We start from the raw sequence: 18,164 nt of genomic DNA, 5'->3' as shown, positions 1-18,164 counted from the left end.
CATTTAAAATATTGAGAATTTAGTAACGTGGCTGTGATGGTTAATTTTACATGTCAACTTGACTAGGTCAAGAGATGTGGGAATAGCTGGTTAAACATCATTTCTGGTTGTGTCTGGAGGGTGTTTCAGGAAGAGATTAGCATTTGAATTGCTGGATTAAGTAAAGCAGAAGGCCCTTCCCGACGTGGGTGGGCAATCGTCCAATCGCTGAGGGCCTGAACAGAACAAAAAGGTGGAGGAAGGTTAAATCCCCTCTCTGCCTGACTGTATGAAGGCTGGGACACTGATCTTCCTCTGCCCTCACAGTCTTGGTTCTTAGGCCTTCAGACTGGACTGGACTCTACACTGCGGACTCTGTTGCTCTCAAGCCTTTGGACTACACCACTGGCTTTCCTGGGTCTCTAGCTTGCAGGTAACAGATTGTAGAACTTCTCAGCTTCCATAATCATCTGAGTCAATACTTTTTAACAAATATATATTACGTTTCTCTGGAATTCATGAATACAGTAACAAAAGCACAAAATTAGCATAAAGGACTAGATAACCTTATAATGAAAAGACATCATTTATAGAATACTAAATGAAAAAAAAATAAGCTACTTTATAAAACTAAAAAGAAATATTATATTAATAGTTATACTGACATCCCTAATAAGAATAATCAACACCAAGATATCAATTCTAAGTTAACTCCTGACTTAACACACAGCCAATATCAACCTACAGATATAATTTCAGGGAAAGGCTAGAAAGATTGATTCTAATATTAATATAGAAAGATAAATCCACAAAAAATGGCAAAATAACAGGAGTGGAAAATCAATTAGTGGAAGTCAGGGGTTGGGTGTTGGGGGACTTGACTACAAAAGAGCAACATGAGGGAGTTTTGGAGTGATGGACTGTGCTGGTTGGATACACAAGTTCAAGAATTTGCCAAAATCCAGAGAAATGTACATCACAAGGAATAAGTTCTACTGTATATAAATAAGTGTGCCAGAAAAAGAATATAACCCACAAGAATAGTCAAAAAGTTCTGTAAGAGAAAAGTAATGAGGAGAAACTAGCTCTACTATATCAAAACATACCATAGTGCTAAAATAATCTAAACAGTGTGGTACTGGCAGATGAGTAGGCAGATCCATGAAACCAACGACAAAGTCCAGAAATGAACCCAAATATATAAGGGAATTTAGTATAGAACACTTGCAGTCAAGAGAGAAAAGATGGAGTTTTAAACACATTAGGTAGCATCTTGGAAGGAAAAAAAACCGTTGGATCCTTACCTCCTACCTTCTATCAAAATAAATTCCAGATGGATTCTAGTTAGATAAAGGATATGAATCTGAAACATAAAACTTTAAAACCAATAGAAAAAAAATGGCAGAATTATTTTACAATCATGGAATAAGAAAAACCTTTGTTGGTATGACACAAAATGTGGTAGTCAGAAATGACTATTAAAAAAACTACATAAAACTATACAAAAATAAAAAATTTCTGCAAGTATCATTTGTTAAAAAAATGCATACACTGTATAGATATACGTATAGACTAGATCTAAACATGTAATACTGGCAACAGTGACTACCTCTGGCGGAGGAGACTGAGAAAACTAACACTAGAGCTTGTATTACTTATGTGTAGTTATCTACAAAAATACGAATATTTTTCGTTGTTTACTTCTATGCATCAACTTAAATAACTGAAAGCTCCCCATAAAAAAATGTTCCTCATAAGAAACATCCAATATAAATATCCAATTTAGAAATACCATGCATAACATACATTTCCTAGTACAATGCTTGATATACAAGAGGTGCTTAAATTATGTAGGTAGCTATTATTCATCGCTGTCTTCAGACAATACATAATTATTTTGAAATTTATCCTTACTATTTTCAAAGTTGAGAATTCTATAGATGGTATCACTAAACACTGTAATAAAAAATATTCCTTTTTCCAGAAATAATTTCAGTTGGCCAACACTCAGTTAATGGGAATATTTAAATAACTGCCATTTAGGCTCTTCAACGTCTGATCACACACCCTTTGCACTTACACTCTCGGCCAACTGCACTGCTTTACAATTCCTGACTATGTCCTTGCTTTCCTCCATACTTTTGAAAATACTGTTTCTTCTGCTGAGAGAACTTTACCCCATCTGCCTACTGAAATCACTCTTCCTAACAGGGCCAGCTCAAATCCTGCTTATCCACAAAGCTCTCCTCAAACTTTGTGAACAGGTGTATTACATACACACACAAAGAGAAAGGCAACAAAAGATATAAGAAAATACAAAGGCAGAATGATCAATTTAAAAAGTTATTTATTAAACAAGTATATTCAAAAGTCCAACTTTACTGGATCCCTTTGAAACATCTATTCTGGGAAGAAGTATTTTGTCCAACTTTCTAATGATAAGAGAAATGATAAAAATAGAACAGGTATGAATAACATTTTAAAACAAACAATAAAGCACATGGTAAATTTAGAAATAAAAATAAAAACACACAAACATACAAACTATTGAAGTATGAAAGCAAAACATTTCGTATGTTTTTAAATGCTTCTGGTATACTCACATGAGAAACTGTCTATGTCCAAGTTAATAAACAGTATATAAACACCTTTTTAAGGTACCATACTTAGAGAAATAATTTTAGAATACGTATTGGGCATAAAAATTGTCCACATTTGGCAAACATATTCTACATATGAATGTATTCACTCATACTTAGTGAAAAAAGGAACTTAAAATTTAAACATCTTGATTTGAGAACTGTGGATTTGATAGTTCTGTTAAATTCCAACATCATAATCACCAAATGTGCTATCAAAAAAGTTATTCAAATTTCTTTTTAAAGCTGCTTCTGAAAATTTCAGTATTTTAGAACAAAAGAAAACATCATGTATTCTTGCTTATGAATTCTGATGCTTAGTTTCTATGGTTAACACGCAAAAAAATATGTAATAGAGAAGATTCCTATAGAAAAGCCTCTGTCTTTCAGTAGTTCCAAATGGTGTTATACAATATTTCACTGGAAATAGTGGTTTTACCACAGATTTGGCTGTAGCTTCTGTTTAAAACATAACTTTGCCCCATAACATCCATCAAAGGCTTTAAAACATAATTGACTTTGGCAGTACACATGGAGATCATGATGTGAATGGGGACTGCCAGTGGATATGAGGGCCTTATGAAAGGGTTTGCTGTGTGTGTGTGTGTGTGTGTGTGTGTGTGTGTGTGTGTGTGTGTCTATGTGTGTATTTTAAGGAGGAAACAGGATGAAATGGTTTATTCAGAACTATAAAACACATTTTCCTAATTAGATTTCAATTGTATAAATAATGTAAATCAAATGTTTAGAACTTGAATCTCTATGGGAGGCAACTATTTTTTTTTCCTTTTATCATTCTTTATAGCTGACAAAGCTTTAGTTACATATATTCTTCTGAACACTGAGGAAAAGGTCTCCTTTGCCCCCTTCTCAGTCTGAAAGAGAAGGAGAACGAATAGACCTGCCACTGGCGGGGCTGGAAAAAGTGAAAGGCTCCTTGTCCTTTTCTTTGCTATCATGCTTATGCTTGTGCTTATGCTTATGTTTGTGCTTCTTCTTCTTTTTCTTGTGCTCATGGTGATGGTGGTGATGGTGGTCGCTGTGTTTGGAGGACGTAGATTCTTTAGTAAATACTGAGAGTGGAGCTGCTGCAACTGGATGCATACTCATCTCCAAAGGTGATTGTTCTTTACCTTCAAGATTAAAAACACCCAAATGAATTCCTGTTAATAACAAGGAAAGTGAAATGAAAGTAAGAGGGAGTTGGTGACAGTACAGAAAAGACAATGGATTCCCAAGTGTTTATATCACTTCCATGAAAAAAATCAGGAATGGGAGAAGTATCCAAGTAAGACATCCAATTAGTTACACAAAGGTAAGTTTTCAGCATTGTGACCAGGAAGTGAGTATTTCAATTCCTTGTAGTCTATACAGATTATGATACATACCAGTGTGTTATCCAACCATCTTCTAAAAATTAATATTCAATATTTTAAAGTACTATGAAGTGACAATGACTAGATGTGTGTGTTACAGATTAAGACTGACATTGGTCAATGAAAACATAGCTCCTTAACCACAGTTCTGCTCTATGGTATTCGGGTGGGGGGGAGATTAGCACTACAGGCATAGCTCGTTTCATTGCACTTTGCAGATACTGCGCTTTTTACAAATGAAGGTTTGTGGCAACGCTGCCTCGAGCAAATCTATTGGAACCATTTTTCCACCAGCATTTGCTCACCTCTAGTCACTCTGTCACATTTTGGTAATTTTTGCAATATTTCAAAATACTTCCACCAGCAAAAAGATTATGACGTGCTGAAGGTTCAGATGATGGTTAGCATTGTTTAACTGAGGTATGTGCATTCTTTTAGACACAACACTATTGCACACTTAGTAGACTACAGTATAGTATAAATATAACTTAGATGCAATGTCAAACCAAAAACTTCAGCATGTATTTTATCTCACCTAGAAATGGATCAAATGTCTTTGAAGGTTCTTTCCATTTCCAATGTTCTATCAGCCTAGGAATCTATAATAGTGAGTAGTTCTCAGACTCTAGTGTACGGGAATTTCTTGCTTCCTCCATACCCTACAATTCTTGGGCCATACCCAGAGAATTCTCTCTCTGTATTACTCTAGGTTAATGGCACTGCTTTACATGCAGCCAAGTAAGAAAAAAACTTAAGAATCATCTCAGGTGCCCTCCCTTCCAGATCTAGCTGCTTACCAAATCTTGTTTATTCTTACTTACAAGAATCTCTTTAATCTGCCTCTCTATCCCGCCTGCAACTGTACTAATTCAGACCACCTCATCTCATTTGGATCACAGTACTAGTCTCCTATGAACTGGTTTCTTTGCCTGAAGCGTCTTACACTTGAATCCACACTTTACATAGCTTCACAGCAGCGGTTCTCAAACAGGGGCAACTTTTCTCCCCAGGGGTTGTTTGACAATGTCTGGAGACGTTTTTGTTGTCACGATTAGGGTGGGATGGGGGGAGGAAGTGTTAGCCTGACTGTGCGTAGAGGCTAGGGATGCTGCCAAACATTCAAAACACAGGACAGCCTCCTAGAGCAAAGAATTCTCATGGCCAAAAATGTCAACAGTGTTGAAGTTCAGAGGCCCTGCTGCATAGTTATCTTCCTAAAAACAAAGCTATCATGATTACTTGTTTAAAAACTCAGGTAGTTCTACTGGCAGAACAATAATCCTTAGACTTCAGTGCAGCAATTTCTGAAAAAATATATATTTTTTATTCAGAGTAGTCAAAAAACCAAGCTTTTCACTAAAATGGACTTTAATGCAGTAGCTTCTTTTCCTTTTTAAAACGTAAATTCTCAGTGCTGATTTTGATCCAATCCAATCCAGCCCCAAGCCATGTTTTTACCAAAACAAGCATCACCATAGAAGTTTTCTAAAAATCACTTTCACCACTAATTTTAAGGACAGTTTACAATCTGTCTTGAATTTATCTTATCTTCCACTATTCCTTTCTATATATTCCAGACTAGCCCTTTCATAACTCTGTGTATTTGTAAATGCTATTCCTACGCTTGGAATGCCCTTCCCTTGTTTCTTTTCTGACTTGCACATTCATTTACAAATATCAGGAACTACATGGGAACTGGAAAAACAGGGATAAACTGGACAGATCTCAGTTCTCCTGAAGCTTACAAAGTAGCAAAGAAGAACGAAATTGAATAAGTACTCCCGATTAATAAAAAGACAAAACACAGAGTGAAACAGGAGCACAACAGGAGACTTAAATTAGTGGGGCAGTGGGAATCAAAAACAAACTTCTCCAAGGAAGTTATGTTTAAACTGTAACCTAAAGGAGGAGAAAGGAAAAGAAAAAAACATTTTAGGTTCTTATTAATTTAAAACAGCTTAAATGTCATTTTTGAGGGAAGTTTTCCCCAAACTGCCCAAAAAATTAGTTCCCACAACATAATACAGATGAGGAAATTAAGACACACAGAAATTAAGTGACTTGCCCAAGGTGGTACTGGCAAATCTGAGCTACGAAACCAAAGAGCCTGGACTCCAGAGTCTGTGCCCGCAGCCACTCTGCTCATCTGCATATGGCGTGGTGCACACTGTCGCACATCTTTTTATCCTGGGGTCTCTTTCATTAGACTCACAGCTCCTTGAGGATAGGGCATCATCTTTGTATCCCAGTGTATTGCACAGCATCTAGCATCCTCATACCTCCACCTCCCCAAAACTTGCTAAATGAATGAATGAATATAACAGAATTATGCAATTGTTGTGTTTCTTTTTAAATAGGATGTCAGGTGAACTTAGTCAAACTAAATGCATTCTGAAGGTCACTGATTTTGAAGAGAGAGGAATAAAGTACAGAAACTATTATAGACCATTCATTAAACTGGTATGGACTACTGTACCTTCTTTGTGTCGGGCACTGTTCCAATATTTTAGAACAAGCTAATGTGTTACAGTTCCTGTTCGCAAGAATTATTCACATTTTACTACCGCAAAATTACATTTTTTTTTTTTTTTTTTGCGGTATGCGGGCCTCTCACTGTTGTGGCCTCTCCCGTTGCGGAGCACAGACTCCGGACGCGCAGGCTCAGCGGCCATGGCTCACGGGCCCAGACGCTCCGCGGCATGTTGGATCCTCCCGGACCGGGGCACAAACCCGTGTCCCCTGCATCGGCAGGCGGACTCTCAACCACTGCGCCACCAGCAAAGCCCAAAATTACATTTTTTATATTCATGATTTTTTGGTAAAGCTAACACTAACAGTAATGTAAAAAAAAAAAAAAAAGAGAGAGAGATTATATATATAAGCTAGTTTGGGGACTCTATCTTTTGCAATAATTGGTGCCCAGATATTCTTCAGAAAAAGAAAAAATTTGAGAGATATCTGATTTATAGTTAAGTTAAATATGCCACTATATAATTTTAATTTATATTTTAAATGAACTATATAAATATATTCTCGATTCTATAAATATGGGAATATAGGTCCCTACCTAACAGAGTATAGCCAAGTGACAAGGAGAAGTAATAGAGCTTCATAAACAAATTCCTTTAACTCCTATCTCATTATTTAGTCAGTCTACATCAAGAGACTTTGCAGCTTTCCAATTGGCTGTCTGCACTGCTGGGAGTCTGAGGTCCTTTTCTGCACTGAGAGAAGTTTCATCATCTAATCCTAAACACCGACTTGGATTGCAGAAAAGCCAACGATTATACTAGAAACTGTACTTCTCAGTAGAGGCAACTGCCAAGTATACAACTGAGTGTATTCTTTTCCAAGGAATACTAATAGCCACTTCAAAAGTAAATTCAATCTCTTGTCTAGCAGTCTTACACTTTGCATTCAAGATATACTGATTAGAATTCTTGCATTTCTCTTGATTTGTATGAAGTCTATTAAGAAGACAATGGATTAGCTAGATCCAAGGATAAAGGTGTTAGAAACCAGGACTCCTAGGACAAATGGCTGATTCCAGGTCTGGCTAGAATATTTACAAGATGAGCCTGAAACATCTGGTATAATAATAGAAAGGAAGTTTAAAGCCTTCTCAAGAACTCAAGAGTCAAGAGTTCTCACCAATCGAAGCTGGGAAAATCTGAATATTGATAATATTCTGTAATTGATGATAATTGATAATATTCTGTAATGGACTAGAACTAACTGATCACCATTGGAGGATGCTAGCCAAATTATTATTTTGAAAATTATTAAATACATAGAGAGAATCAAGTCTTTATCTTTCTTTTGCTATATGATCTATACCAATGGCTAACAGCAGGTGAGGGGCAAGTTAGCTTTATAGAAATAATCAGCTTATAAATAAAAACAGAAAGATGAATTAGAATATCACCATCTTGTAACCCTTAATGAATTAATGGATCCAGGCCTTGAACACCTTAGTGGCTAACCTCACAAAAAATCAACCAGACATTGTATGCCTCCAGATGGAAGAACACACTACCATCTATAACCCTGAATCCAATTAAGTTTCTAGATATAATTACAAATTTAAAGGAAATACAGAGAACTCTAACATGTTAATTACACCACAGGTATACAATTAGCAAAATACAGACTTGAAAACTACAGATCAAAACCCTGGAGTTTATAACATTGTAAAGGGGAAAAAAGAATGGACTGGAAACTTTTAATTTTAAAAGATGTAAAGGATATATCAGCCAACTGCAATGTGTAGACCCTATGTGGACAGTGATTCAAACAAATAAATTGTTAAAAATAAAAATAAAAATAATGGCATTTATGATTCCACTGAAATGTAAACAGTGACTGTATATTTAATGATATGAAAAAACCATTTATTTTTTAAAGTACAAGAACATTATCGTGGTTATGACTTTTTAAAGTCCTTATCTTTTAGAGATACACACAAAATTACCTATGCATAAAATGATATGTGGGATTTGTTTCAAAATAATTCAGAAAGGTGGAAATGGGAAAGGGTATAGATAAAAAACAAAGCTGACCATGAGCTGATTGATCATTTCTGCATCTGAGTAATGGATACATGGGGGTTCATTATACTAGTCTGACTACTTCACAGTTTTCTATAATAAAAGTGTTTTTTAAAAAGGAGAAGTTAAGGCAAATTGGCACTATTCGTGAAAATGTTAAATGCTCATATTTTTTAAATTAGAAAGTTCATTTCTAGAAACATATCCCACAAACATGCTCATGCATAAGTGCAAAGAAATATATACAGAAATATTCATTAGAATAGTGTTTCTAACAACAGAACATCTAATAAAACCTAATGTTACCCTAGCATCACCACTAACCTTTGGCTCGTAAGTTTTCATTTATTATAGACAATATATATTTTTTATTTGTTTAATTTCTTTCCTGAACAATTTTTACCAGGTCTAATTCAAGGTGATAAGAAAGTACAATTTCCCACTCATGTGGATCTGTATAACAGTAAGATTTGGGACACATACGAGCTTACTTTCACACTAGCATAATGAGGTCAACTATAGAATCTCTGCTGAGAAAAATGCATACATTACCATCCCTGTGACACAATGCATAATCCCACATATCATTTTAGGGGTTTACAAGATGCCTAGGAACTTGAGGCCCACCCAAGGTTAGGTGCCACTCATTTTAAGGCTAATGAAAGCCCTTTTATAATTAAATCGCTTTGCTGGACACCTGAAACTAACACCGTAAATCAACTAAACTCCAATATAAAACAAAATTTTAAAAAAATTAAAAATAAAACTAATGAAAGAACTTTTAGTGACACAAAATATATGTCTCTATTGCAGATAGGAGATATACCAAGAAAAGGAGATAAAAATAATTCACAATATTATGATTTGCCTATTTCATGTTATAGGGAAAGAACAAAACATGTTCAGTTTTGTTGTTCTATCTAACATAAAATCTTTCCTAGAGACCTACTGAATTCACTATGGATAAGGGTTAGCTGCAGTCAATTTAACAAATGCAAAACAAACAGAAAGGGATACTTAATACACACCTAAGGTGGAAGCTTTCGGGCCCACCTGATAAAAGTGCTGGTAACAGTGAGTAACCTGCTAATTCTATTAAATTTATCGCACTAGGTATACATTTAAATTTAACACAAAACCTGCAGTTTCTATTAGGAAATGTGTGAAGTCTGTTCTTCAGTTTCTTTAGATCAAAAAAAGTAAAGTGTAGAATTATATCATTATAATTTAAAGAAAAGTATCAAAGTCTTTTTCATATTAGACTTTCAAAAGAAAGAACTCTAGCTTTTTTTTTTTTTTTAAACAGATTTCTGTACCAGAATAGTGCTTTTCTGACTTAGGCAAGAATTTGTCACATAGTACAGCAGCCCTGGCTAGGCAACTGCAGCAACTCTTCTTTTCTTCCCTACAGAAACCACCAGGGACTTCCCTCCGCTCCTCATCACTGCAATCCCCGCAGCAACCTGGGAGACAGACCAGCGGCCTCAGGCGCTGCAGCGATGGGAGAGGAGAGGACGTGGTATGCTCAACCCATCACACCATGCGACCCACACAGCCCTTTCTCCGATTCCCTTCCTTAACTCAGAAGAAGGAGAAAGTTAAGCAATGAAGGAAAACATCCCTGCCGCTTCTCCTTTCTTACCCCAAATGGCTTAACCTACCAAACACATATCATCCCTACCCTAAAATATGCCCCTCACTATCATATGCAAGGAAAGAGAAAACTGGTGGGTGTTAGAAAGTAAACCACGACCTATCCTCTACTTAACAGTGTCCACCCCTTCCAGATGACGTCTGCAACACATTCCAGTTCTCAACTGCCATCTGGCACGCTGGCTCTGAGGCAGCCATCTCGGACTTCATCTCAGCACATGAAAAAAACACCAGGGGTCTCAAACTCTAAAGTCTTCAACCTAAGGAGACAGCATAAATGAGTAAGCAGACTACCGGGTGCAAACACAGAAGGAATCAATGGAATGGAAAGCACATCCCTGCCTAAGAGGGCCTCTCAGTTAACTCTTTTTCAAGAGAAGCTGTTAATCCAAATCTTTATTTGCAGTCTCTTCATTTTTAGTCAACTACTTCAAAAATTTTTGTAAGAATTCTATAGCCAAATAAAAGATGCCTCAGTTGGATAAGCTTCAATAAGGCCCCTCAAACCCACCTGTTAACTTTAATCTAGAATCCCTAGAGATTTAAGAGAGATCACAGCTTCCCTTACCACTATTCTATGCCTCTTCTCCAGAACCGCCAACTCTCAACCCCAGGCCAAGGTAGCTACCACAGTAGGAGATCCCAGCTTCTGTTCCTGTTTTACTGCCAACTTTACCTGGGTTAGGTTAAAGTTGTGCTTCCAACAGCCCAAAATATAGAGCTCTTAGTACCCTTTCTCTTAGAAATACTGTGACACACAGTGGTTAGGTTTGATACTTCTATTCTTCAGTATAGTATAAGTTAAAAAGGGTTTTTGTTGGCTAGTTTGGGAAAGCTACTTTTCAAATATAACAATATGTCTACGGGAAAACTGTTTTTAGAATTCCAAAATAAATACATGTATAAATAAACTTTTGGAACACTATTGGTAAAACGAATGTTTTCTAAATTCTAATAATGACATTGTTGAATTTTAAGACTTGCTCAGTGGTCATAGGGTACTGGACAGCATAATTACATTTAAGGGAAATTACAAAGGCACATTAAAGAATATATTCAAAATTAAGTTTTACAGATCAGTCTATATAATATACTGGTATACAATTTACTTCGTGACATAAAAGAGCCCTACACTGAAGCAACCAAAGCTAAAATGTTAATGTTTTCCTATTCCCAACCACTACCCCTTTATCTCTTCTCCAGTCTTCCCATAAGATGCCATGAGAACTGTAAGACTGTAAAGAGATTCCAAAAAAAGTAAAAATGTAATTTTTAAAGCAATATGAAACAAAGGCACACTGGTGGGCACAAAAAGGTGTTAAGATTTGTTTCTATTCAAATGTTAGCGTGCCACATCACTAGGATAAACCAAACAAACATACTCAGAATTTTTACTGGAACAAGAATTTATCTGACTGCTGGAATTTAGACAGAATTTACTTTTTTTTAAAGGCATGGAAGATAGGCAGAAGCATCACTCTCAAACTATATCAAGAGGTTTGAAATGCCCTACGCTTCATAATTTTAAAAGATGTAGAAAACTTTCATGTCTGAAAAAGTTTTAATAAGTATAATGATAATAAAGCAAATTTACACCAAATCCCAAACAAAAACAGAGAATACAAAATCGGCAAGGGCCGAGAAATGTCAAAATTCACTTATTAAAGTTAAGTGCTAAAGTCTTCAGCTGACTTCTTTCTGAAATATATTTTGTGAGAATCTGTTACAATTAATGCATAAAGCACACAAAAAGATACAAGCAACCAACAGTCTGGGGTCTCAATACCAAAATATTTTGAGGTGTTGCTTTTGTTCAGTCTCCTACTAATCACAGCTGATCCCTAAGCTCCTCAAATGATTAAACAGTTACTCTTTTGTTTATATGATAAAAACATGGTTTATATAAACAAAATCCATCAGCTGGAATTTTAAAGCCTGACTAATGACTTCTGGAAGAAGTATTCTTTAAAAATGATTTTGCTTATGTATCTTGTTTTTCACTCCCTGTCCCTCCAAAACTTGAAGACTGAATCTTTGTTCATCAGCATCACAAGTTTACTCTTTATTTGGATTATAGTCTTCTAAGCAAAAGAAGAACAGGGTAAGTAGAAGACAATGTACAATAGTAAAACAGGTAATAGCCACATCTGAACTGAATTATCTTTCATAAACTTAAGTCCAATTAGTATGAAATAAATTTAAAAGGCAAAATATGTTAGTTTTCTAGGTATATATAGCATCAAGTCTTCATGATTGACCATGAATGACCAATTGTAAACCTGTCAGGGGGAGGCTGAGAGGGAAGTAAGTAGTTGATTTTTATATTTTATAAAAGTATGAAGGTATAGATTTCACACTTGCTACTGAGGCTGACATTTTTCATATTACAGTATTCTTAGAAAAAGCACTGCAAAGAAAGATCAAAATGTTAATATAATGGGTATCTTTAAATGGCATTAAATAGGGGATGCTTTTTTTCTCTCCTTTCTACTTTTCTGTTATTTCAAAGTTTTATACAATAGGAGTATATTACTTTTGAAATAGCAAAACGCCTAATTTAAAAGTCTTTAAGCCAAAGCAATATTAAGAAAGAAAAACGAAGCTGGAGGAGTTAGGCTCTGTGACTTCAGGCCACACTTCAAAGCTATAGTCATCAAAACAGTATGGTACTGACACAAAAACAGAAACATAGACCAATGGAACAGGATAGAAAGCCCAGAAACAAACCCGTGCACCTATGGTCAATTAATCTATGACAAATGAGGAAAGAATACACAATGGAGAAAAGACAGTCTCTTCAATAAGTGGTGCTAGAAAAACTGGACAGCTACATGTAAAAGAATGAAATCAGAACATTCTCTAACACCATATACAAAAATAAATTCAAAATGGATTAAAGACCTAAATGTAAGACTGGATACTATAAAACTCCTAGAAGAAAACATAGGCAGAACACTCTTTGACATAAATCGTAGCAATATCTTTTTGGATCTGTCTCCTAGAGTAATGGAAATAAAAACAAAAACAAACAAATGGGACCTAATGAAACTTAAAAGCTTTTGCACAGCAAAGGAAACCATAAACAAAATGAAAAGACAACCTACAGATTGGGAGAAAATATTTGCAAACTATGAGACTGACAAGGGATTAAGTTCCAAAATACACAAACAGCTCATACAGCTCAGTATCAAAAAAGTAAACAACCCAATCAAAAAATGGGCAGAAGATCTAAATAGACACTTCCCCCAAGAAACATACAGATGGCCAACAGGCACATGAAAAGATGCTCAACATCACTAATTATTAGAGAAATGTAAATCAAAACTACAATGAGGTATCACTTCACTCCAGTCAGAATGGCCATCATCAAAAAGTCTACAAATAATAAATGCTGGAGGGTGTGGAGAAAAAGGAACCCTCCTACACTGCTGATAAGAATGTAAATTGGTGCAGCCACTAAGGAATATACTATGAACATTCCTTAGAAAACTAAAAATATCAAGTTACCATATGATCCAGCCATCCCACTCCTGGGCATTTATCCAGAGAAAAACATAATTCGAAAAGATACACGCACTCCAATGTTCATAGTGGCACTATTTAAATACAATAGCCAAGACATGGAAGCAACCTAAATGACCAGCGACAGATGAATGGATAAAGAAGGTGTGGTGTATATATACAATGGAATACTGTATATATTCAGCCATAAAAAAGAATGAAATGATGCCATTTGCAGCAACATGGATGGACCTAGAGATTATCATACTAAGTGAAGGAGGCCAGACAGAGAAAGACAAATATCATATTTGTTTATATGTGGAATCTAAAAAAAAAACAACAAATTAACTTACTTACAAAACAGAAATAGACCCACAAAGAAACAAACTTACAGTTACCAAAGGGGAAAAGGGGGGAAGGCATAAATTAGGAGTTTGGGATTAACATATACACACTATTATACATAAAATAAATAACCGGCAAGGACCTACTGTATAGCACAGGAAACTATACTCAATATTTTGTAATAACCTATAAGGGAAAAGAATCTGAAAAAGAATAATATATATACATATGTATAACTGAATCACTGTGTTGTATATCAGAAACTAACACACTGTAAATCAACTACACTTCAATAAAAAATAATAATATATGTAGCTTACATTTGAAAAAAAAGTCTTTATGTCAGATAATATAGAGTCAATGTGTTACAAGAAAAGCAAGTCCTGAGATCTGTCGTTTTTAATGTATTCTTTAAGTTTATAAAGAAACTTTATGAAGTTAATAGATTCGTTCTTGAGCAAAATAACAACAGCAATGATAATAATAATTTCACCTGTTCCCTTTCGTGCAAGTTCCATATTCCATTGGGGTTTTGTGGTGGGTGTGCCATCAGAACCTGATGAGTGCTGGGGGATTAAAGCAGATCGGGAGCTGGCTGGCCGATATTTAGAGAGCCCTAAAATGCCAAAGAAGAGCGAAAACAGGGATTTATTTCTTTGTTTCCCCAAAGAAGAAAACAGTCTGAAGGTTTTTATAAGTTAACCTTAAAGCCAGAATCAGTTCAACAGTAAAATCCCAATAATAAAAAGAATACTACTTTTTTAAAGTACTGAAGATCCCCCATTTGATTTACTTTTTTGTCATGGTTCCAATATACTTAAGTCTGAGAAAAATACACATTCAAGAAAGACAGTATACCTGACTAGACTGCTGAACATATAAATTGGAGTCTACATTCTGGGGCAGAACCATGTCATATTTTTTATTATTTATGTGGAACTTTGCATATAGTAAAGCATGCCTGCTCCCCCCAAAACTTATTAATAAATTCTATTATAATATTTACTCAACAAATAGATCAAAATAATTTAGGGATTACAGAAGATATTTAAAACAGGAACGTTTTAATGGTATAATGTGAACAGCACTGTAGTTATCAGGAGACCCAGGTTCTAATTCCAAATTATCCACAAATTAGATATACAGTCCAGGTAAGACATTTATTTTTTTGTCCCTCAATTTCATTTGTCACATGGAAAAGTTCAAGGATTTGGGTCTAGCACTGAGTTGGCTATTACTTGGGTGTGTCATTTAGGGTAAATCATTTAATATCTCTCTGCTTAAATTTCCTTGTCTGTAAAATTGACAGAATAGATAAATAACTGTTAAGACCTCTTACAATTATAAAAGCCAAAGAATTCACGACCTGTCAGTTTTCAAAGATAACTAGGTTCATATTCTACCTGATGCCAGTTTTCTACTAGCTCATCCTAGATTACTAGATAGTAAAAAGTACCTTAGGTCTCACAAATAAAATTAAACAAAAAGCCAAACAAACAAGAAGCAGACCAAGGTAGGTAAGGGAGACTTGCACAAATACAGCATGTTAAAAAAAAACAACAAAAACCACCTCATTCAAATGTAAAGATCATAAAATATAACCACAAGCAGCATGAAGTATAAATAGGATTTTCCAGTAAAAAGAAACAGGAACAGGACCTCCCGCACAAAAAAGAAAAATAGTCATATTCATAATAAAAGAAATGCATTATAAACTTAATGATCATTTTATAGTTAATAAATATCTTTTAAGTTATTACATTGACAATAAAATAGTACCATGAGATACAAAAATGATAAATATTAATGAATTACACCTATGGATCAAGATGGATGAATTTTGGCAGCAAAAGGTTGAGTGAAGAAGACCAAGTCATACTGAGCATCATACCATTTTCATATAATTCAAAAACTAAGGGCAAGTAAACATATAGATCATAATATATATATGTGGTATACTGTAAAGAAAAGCAACAGAATGATTAAGAAAAAGAAAAAAAAATTCAAGACAGTATTTACTTGTAATGCAAACACCGGTGAACAGAATCAGGGAAGAAGCATAAAGGGAATGGCCACGGCATGGAGTATAATATACATGTTAAGGTGGGTGGCAGGTTCACCGATATTTGTTTTATTACTGTATTTCACAACTTACATGCAAGTTACATCAAAGCTTTATTCCTGAAAATTTAAAAATGCTGATGACATGAACTAGGTATAATCTCTTCAAAGGGCATTATGGCACTGATATCAAGAGCTATGAAAATATTCTAAAGATAAGTATCTTACAATAAAGCTAAAAAATCACCAAAAATATATTTTGGGGAATTTATCCTAAGAGCATAATTTGACAAAAACAAAAGCTTTTGTATGAAGATATTCAGAGAGAATTATTTGCAAAAAATTAAAATTGGAAACAAATGCCTGCCCACAGGGAAATAATAAGGTAAATTCAAGTGTATCAACTCAATACTGCCTCAGGTAACATTTTCAAAAGAAATGATTATGATGTTTGAGAGATGCATGCAAAAATCTATGATATGATATAATATTATGTGGAACAGGCAGTCAAGAAGAGAAAGTAGTTGTGTTACAGGCTGCATTTACTGTAGTCAAGAAGTTTTGTATATAATTATGGTTACATTATTTATAAAAAAACAAATTTAGTATTTTATTTTGAGGTTAAGCCTACTACAAAAAACAAAACAAAAAAAGAAATGAAAGCTATTGGAAGGAATCTGATGAATGGATTTTTGAAAAAACAAATCTAGAAGTAAGCCTAATATTTAAAAAAGACCATAATAAAGTAAAAATCAAATGAAATACTTTGAAAAACTCTATTCCTTTGCTGACATGTGTTATAATCTGATACAATCTAGTATTTTATACTGGCTACTTCTAAACTTTATAGTTGTTCTCTTCAAAATAAAGCAACACACCTTAAAATAGTGATATCGTGTGAACTTTCTCCATCAACCCGAGTGAATGCAATATATCTTACCTGGAGTTGACGGCCTTTCAAGCATGTTTAAATGATGGGAAATGAACGCCTGGCTATCATGGACAGTATCCATATCAATCTCCTCCTCATCTTGAGAGCTTGAAAACTACAACACACACATATAAAACAAAGGAGCAAAAGAGCCATTATATCACTTTATGTTTGGATTTTTGCTCTTAAGAAAGGTAGCAGAAAGGCCACAGGATATACCCCCAAAAAATCTTAAAAGGAAAAGTAGTCTTTTTCTCAAAAAGTATTAAGAGAAAGAAAAGATTATTTGGTTCAGCCTCCAAAAGAAGCTGATTGGAAATTACAGGAAATATAATAGCAACTAAAATCTGTTCCTATGTTGTGGGAAGAAATAGTGAGCTGTGGTAGATTGTGCACACACAGTTCCTCCTCCAAACAGAGAAGAAGTATGTGACAACAGAAGTTTAACAATCGGCTGGAATGTCTTAGATGGACATTTGAGTTCTTTTATGGTTCAGTCTGTCCCAACTGTTCCTGCTAAGGAAAAACCATTGCAAGTATTCAAAAAGATTTACAAGAAGGTGAATATCCTACACTGTTAATACAGGTTTAACCTGTATTTCTTACTCTGATTTTGAGTTTGACTTTACTGCTATCCTCATTCTTCTCCAGTATTTGACCAGGTTCTAGTGGGGACCCCAGTGGTGTATCAGCCTTCCTCTTCACTCCCTGCTGATGAGCTGATATATTACATGATGCTTCCTTGGCAAGGTGATCATCTTCCTGTGGCAATATTCAAGATCAAAATTAGATTTCTGAAGACAAGTAGCTCATGTTATAGCTGAAAACTAATACCTATAGCAACCATGCAGATTAGAGCATGCCCAGTGCCTAAAAGTAATCAGCAATGGGCTTAAAATAAATCTCACCTTTTCCTATCTGCTGGTCTTTTTGGGGGGTAGAAGGGAGACAGTAAAGTGAACTTTTAAAGCTTTCCCCAAAGCATGTATCTTTTGGTGTCATTTTCTTCTTTTATCCTAAAGACTCCAAGTATGAAAGTGGATAACTTAATATACATGGGCAAGAATTATAAACATATTCATTTCCACTGGTTTCTAAATATTCAGATATAAAAGAGCTCTTTAATGAGACT

At 34.9% G+C, this 18,164-nt stretch overlaps 1 protein-coding gene across 13 annotated transcripts in view; it reads right to left on the bottom strand.

Moving 5' to 3' along the window:
- Positions 1–2,309: 2,309 nt before the first annotated feature.
- The window catches only part of TAF2 (TATA-box binding protein associated factor 2), an 81,204-nt gene continuing 65,349 nt past the window's right edge, over positions 2,310–18,164 (bottom strand). For 7 of the 13 annotated variants that reach the window (XM_089898788.1, XM_089898780.1, XM_089898782.1 and 4 more), the window contains 4 exons: positions 17,639–17,794; positions 17,042–17,147; positions 14,534–14,656; positions 2,310–3,781 (listed from right to left, as the gene is read on the bottom strand). In XM_089898788.1, the coding sequence (XP_089754914.1) occupies positions 3,489–3,781; positions 14,534–14,656; positions 17,042–17,147; positions 17,639–17,794 (678 nt within the window). In that variant the 3' untranslated portion in view covers positions 2,310–3,488. Of the gene's footprint in view, positions 3,782–10,310; positions 10,455–14,533; positions 14,657–17,041; positions 17,148–17,638; positions 17,795–18,164 lie in introns of those variants that run through there. The other 6 variants (XM_089898781.1, XM_022555571.3, XM_089898785.1 and 3 more) reach the window with 4 other exon arrangements.

This window comes from Delphinapterus leucas, chromosome 17 (genome assembly GCF_059928025.1).
Source record: "Delphinapterus leucas isolate spDelLeu-1000000601 "Yukka" chromosome 17, BTC_Dleu_Yukka2, whole genome shotgun sequence".
NCBI lineage: Eukaryota > Metazoa > Chordata > Mammalia > Artiodactyla > Monodontidae > Delphinapterus > Delphinapterus leucas.
Note: the sequence above shows the minus strand (reverse complement) of the source record. Positions and strands in the feature narration are given on the sequence as shown.